The sequence below is a fragment of the Gossypium arboreum genome, chromosome 3 (assembly GCF_025698485.1).
Source record: "Gossypium arboreum isolate Shixiya-1 chromosome 3, ASM2569848v2, whole genome shotgun sequence".
Classification (NCBI taxonomy): Eukaryota; Viridiplantae; Streptophyta; class Magnoliopsida; order Malvales; family Malvaceae; genus Gossypium; species Gossypium arboreum.
In genome coordinates this window covers 103,471,849-103,476,093 of record NC_069072.1, presented here as the reverse complement: position 1 = coordinate 103,476,093, position 4,245 = coordinate 103,471,849, and the positions used below count along the sequence as shown (strand labels likewise).

Below are 4,245 nucleotides of genomic sequence, written 5' to 3'. Positions count from 1 at the left end.
TAATAGATAAACTTTATATATATTAAATGGTTTAAGATTTAATCTAAAAATATTTTGATATATTAAAATAATTCAATTCAAATTAATTCCTCTACACTTAATTTATTTAAGTGAAATTTAAACTTAAAATTTAGTCCCTATATTTTTCAAATTGATCAATTTTATCTTTTGTACTTTTCAAAATTTAAAATTTTAGTCATGATCACTCAAATGATAGCAATTATATATGTTTGGTTAAATTTTGCTATTAGTCTTGGTATTGTGTGTAAAGTTGTAGGTTGAGTTCATGTTATCCAATTAGATCATTCTTGGTCCCTATACTTTTCGAATTTTGAAATTTTAATTTTGACACAAATGACAACCGTTAAATCCAGAATCGGCTTTTTTGAGTAATATATTTGTTACATTAGATTTTAGAAATAGCAAAACTTAATGAATTTAATAGCTACCATTTAATTAATACTACAATTTCAAAATTCGAAAATTATAATGACTAAAAATAACAAAATTAAAGTAAAATGACTAAATCCACAACTTACATATAATTCAATGACTAATAAAAAAATAATTAAAATATTTAACTTGTTTATATTTAAAAATTAATAAATATCAAATGAAATTAACATGTATATATTTATAAATTTTAAATTTAAATATTAAATAATTTCAAATTTTAAAGATTTCAAATTTTCAATAATTTTCAAGATTTCAAATTTTATCTAATTATTTTAAATATTAGTTAAATTTTAAAAATTATTTATTTAAATGAAAAAATTAAAATACTATTATTTAAAATAATTTTAAAATTTTTAAGTATATAGCTAATTTTTAATTTATATTGTTTTTAATTTATATATTAAATAATTTTAATTTTTAAAGGCATTAATAACGGCGTTTTTTATAAAAAAGCGCCACAAAAATTCATTTCACTCTAAAAAAAAAAAGGCACCTTTTTATCAGCAAATTTCCCCAAAATTTCCCCACTAAAACCCCTAATTTTTTCCTCTAAAATCAGTATCCTCAAAACACCCCCAATCTCACCCCTCCGTTGCCCTTTTCAATAAAGAAACTCTCCAACAGTAGCGTCTCCAAGCTCTTATCGAAGGTGCCCACGATTACTCTGGCTCCGCTGTATTTGGATGGGGCGATGGGTATTACACGGATGAAGAAGATAAAGGGAAAAGGAAGTTGAAAACTTTGTCTGCAGTTGCGGAGTAATTCCTTGTGGAAAGAAGGAATTTCTTGCAGAACTTCATCCGGTATTCTATGCACAGTAAGTTAGGTTTTATGTGTTTGTTGTTTTTATTAATTCTTTTTACAGGCATATCATGTCATAGCAACTTAACAATGAAAGTTCAAAATGTATCATAATCATGTTTGCCGATTTATTTGTTGCCTTCCATTTCTTCAGGTATATGTGCATAGTAAAGTTATGATAATTGATGACCGTGCTGTCTTAATTGGATCTGCTAATATTAACGATAGAAGTTTACTCGGCTCAAGAGATTCAGAGGTATCTCAATATTCTGTAATGTTTTTAAAATGTTGTCTGAAAATATTAAGCTAGTTGGGGGTTGAAATGTTAATGGAGATAAATGACAAAATATGGTGTAATGGAGGAAACAGTTCACTTGAAATTTGGTATTAACATATTTAAAGGGGATCAGTAATAGAGTTAGGTAAGATCTAAAACATGAAGTTGCGGTATGTCTTTTTATATTTGATAAAAGAGTGATGGTTTATGGGAAGTGGAACACTTCTACATTTATTTGTCCCCAACTGGGATATAACATATCTGTATCACTTCTTCAACAAGCTTAATATCACGACTAATGTTTCAGATTGGCGTGCTTATCGAAGACAAAGAATTTGTTGATTCATGGAAGGGAGGAAATCCTTGGAAGGCTGGAAAATTTGCTTTGAGCCTTCACCTTTCATTGTGGTCCACATCTTGGTCTTCACTGAGGAGAGGTTTGTGAGCCATCGTTCAATGTTTCATTATTTTACATTCAAGATTATGCTCATTGAATTGGTCTCAGGGATCAGTCATATATATTTTATAGTATCTTGTATCATTCAGCTGATCAACACGTTTGTCCTTTCCTTTTTCATGCTCCTCAGATAAATCAAATAATCGACCCCATTATCGATTCAAGTTACAAAGATATATGGGTTGGGACTGCAAAGGTAAGAACCGGAATTCCATTAATTTTCAGTACTTTTTCATTTTATATTCTTAAATGTTCCAATTAAAAGAAATCAAAGAATTTCTGGTGTTTATGAAAATCAGCCAGGTAAGTAGGGTTAGCCAGCCTAATTAGACTAGATGGCTCACATTGTTTTAATATGGATTACAAACTCCGAATAACAAACAAGGAATCATTTATGTCACAAATGAATACGATAATCTACCAGGATGTGTTCTCCTGTGTCCCGAGTGATCTCATACATTCCCGGTATGACTACATCTCTTTCTTACGAACCTTAATTCTTTTTGTTTTTGGCTAATCCTAATAACGACATGAGTGGCATGTACCATAAAATGCAGGCTTGCACTCCGACAAAGCATTGCGTATTGGAAAGAAAGACTCGGTCACACTACAATCGATTTAGGAATAGCCCCTACAAAATTAGAATCATATCACAACGGAGAGTTTAAACAAGTAGACCCCATGGAAAGATTAAAATCGGTAAGAGGACATCTTGTTTCGTTCCCCTTGTATTTCATGTGCAAAGAAGATTTACGACCTGTATTTAATGAGAGTGAATATTATGCATCTCCCAAAGTTTTTCATTGAGTGAGGGAGAGGTTATACAACAAGCCTCAAATTCTTTTTTTCATATTATACAGAAGACAGACAAAAAAGAGAGACTGATTAGACATTTGTAAAACCTCCTTAAGGAAATATGCATCTCAATCATTCTTTGTGTAAAAAGTCTTAAATACCAAACAATACCTAATTTAACCAAAGCTTTCCTCTACATACCTGTTCATGGATTGCTGTAAATTTTCAAGTTGAGCCGGATATGAGACTAGTTTGTTATTTACTTTTTTATTTTAATCTCAAAATAGAAACAAATCCTTCCTATTTTTCTTTCACATTAAGATTTGAGGAAATCTTTATTTTTATTTTTTGTAATGGTAGTATGTCATATAAATGTTTGAAACTAGTGCATGATGAAGGCAAGGTGGCGTGTAGGGAAAGAACCAGTGGAGGGCAATCCATGTCACATGGACCCATGTCCTACATCAGCATGCATACATGGAGGGCAAGGCTTGGAAACATCTTTCCTAGTTTCTACTGGTTTTTGATTCATTTTTCACTGGTGAGTTTTGATAAAGGTATCATGATGGACATGCAGTTATTGCAATATATGTTAAAATTATTGGTGTTTGGTGGATCATGGAATTGAAAGATGTGATGCTTCTATAAGTTAGGGGAAAGACATATATTATTGTATATATATATAGGCTCTCAAATTCACATAATAATTTTCCAGTACAAGTTTTAGATGACTGTGATGAAAAGGATTATATATTATTTATATTCATTCCACTTAATATTAACTTTTTAATATAAAGAGATATAATATTATTAATTAGTAGGTTAATGTTCTTTGTGTTCATTTCTTTGGCCAATATTCTTATTTAAGATAAAATGAATATTAAATATTTTAATTTTTATATAGTCAAGTTTAAATCATTTTAATATAAAGAGAAATAATATCATTAATTAGTAGGTTAATGCTCTTTTTTTGTTCATCGAATTTTAATTTACAATAGATGAGTTTTGCAATATTATGGTAACCCATTACTCCTTTTTCAATTCTAGGAAGCATTTATTCTTCGTGTGAATTTTCCCCTAAAGGCATAATATTTTCACTTAGCATTTTTATCAATGTTGTTTCTATTATCAATTAATAGAACACCATATCTTTGGCTATGGGGTTTTGCTTGGTAGTTATGCAGCTAATTATTGAAAGTTGAAACTGATGCCTAATTTATGATTGCTTACATGCATGGAAAAGGTTATACTCTTCTTCTTTTAGACCAAATTAAGCCATGGTGGGTTTGGGCTTCATGGTTGTCACCATTAGAGTATGCGCAAAGAGCAGTTTCCATTAATGAATTCACAGCTACAAGGTGGAAAAAGGTGCATTAATCAACATGCTTTCTTCAAATTTTTGTTTATTAGTAATGATTAATATGCTAGACGTGTAATTGTTGAGACATGTTTCAGATAT

At 29.8% G+C, this 4,245-nt stretch overlaps 1 protein-coding gene across 1 annotated transcript; it reads left to right on the top strand.

Moving 5' to 3' along the window:
* Positions 1–916: 916 nt before the first annotated feature.
* LOC108471537 (phospholipase D zeta 1-like) lies at positions 917–2,432 on the top strand. The gene is made up of 4 exons (XM_053025348.1): positions 917–1,273; positions 1,412–1,513; positions 1,842–1,971; positions 2,122–2,432. The coding sequence occupies exons 2-4, from the start codon at positions 1,433–1,435 to the stop codon at positions 2,238–2,240; spliced, it is 330 nt and encodes a 109-aa protein (XP_052881308.1). The 5' UTR covers positions 917–1,273; positions 1,412–1,432; the 3' UTR covers positions 2,241–2,432.
* Positions 2,433–4,245: the final 1,813 nt, after the last annotated feature.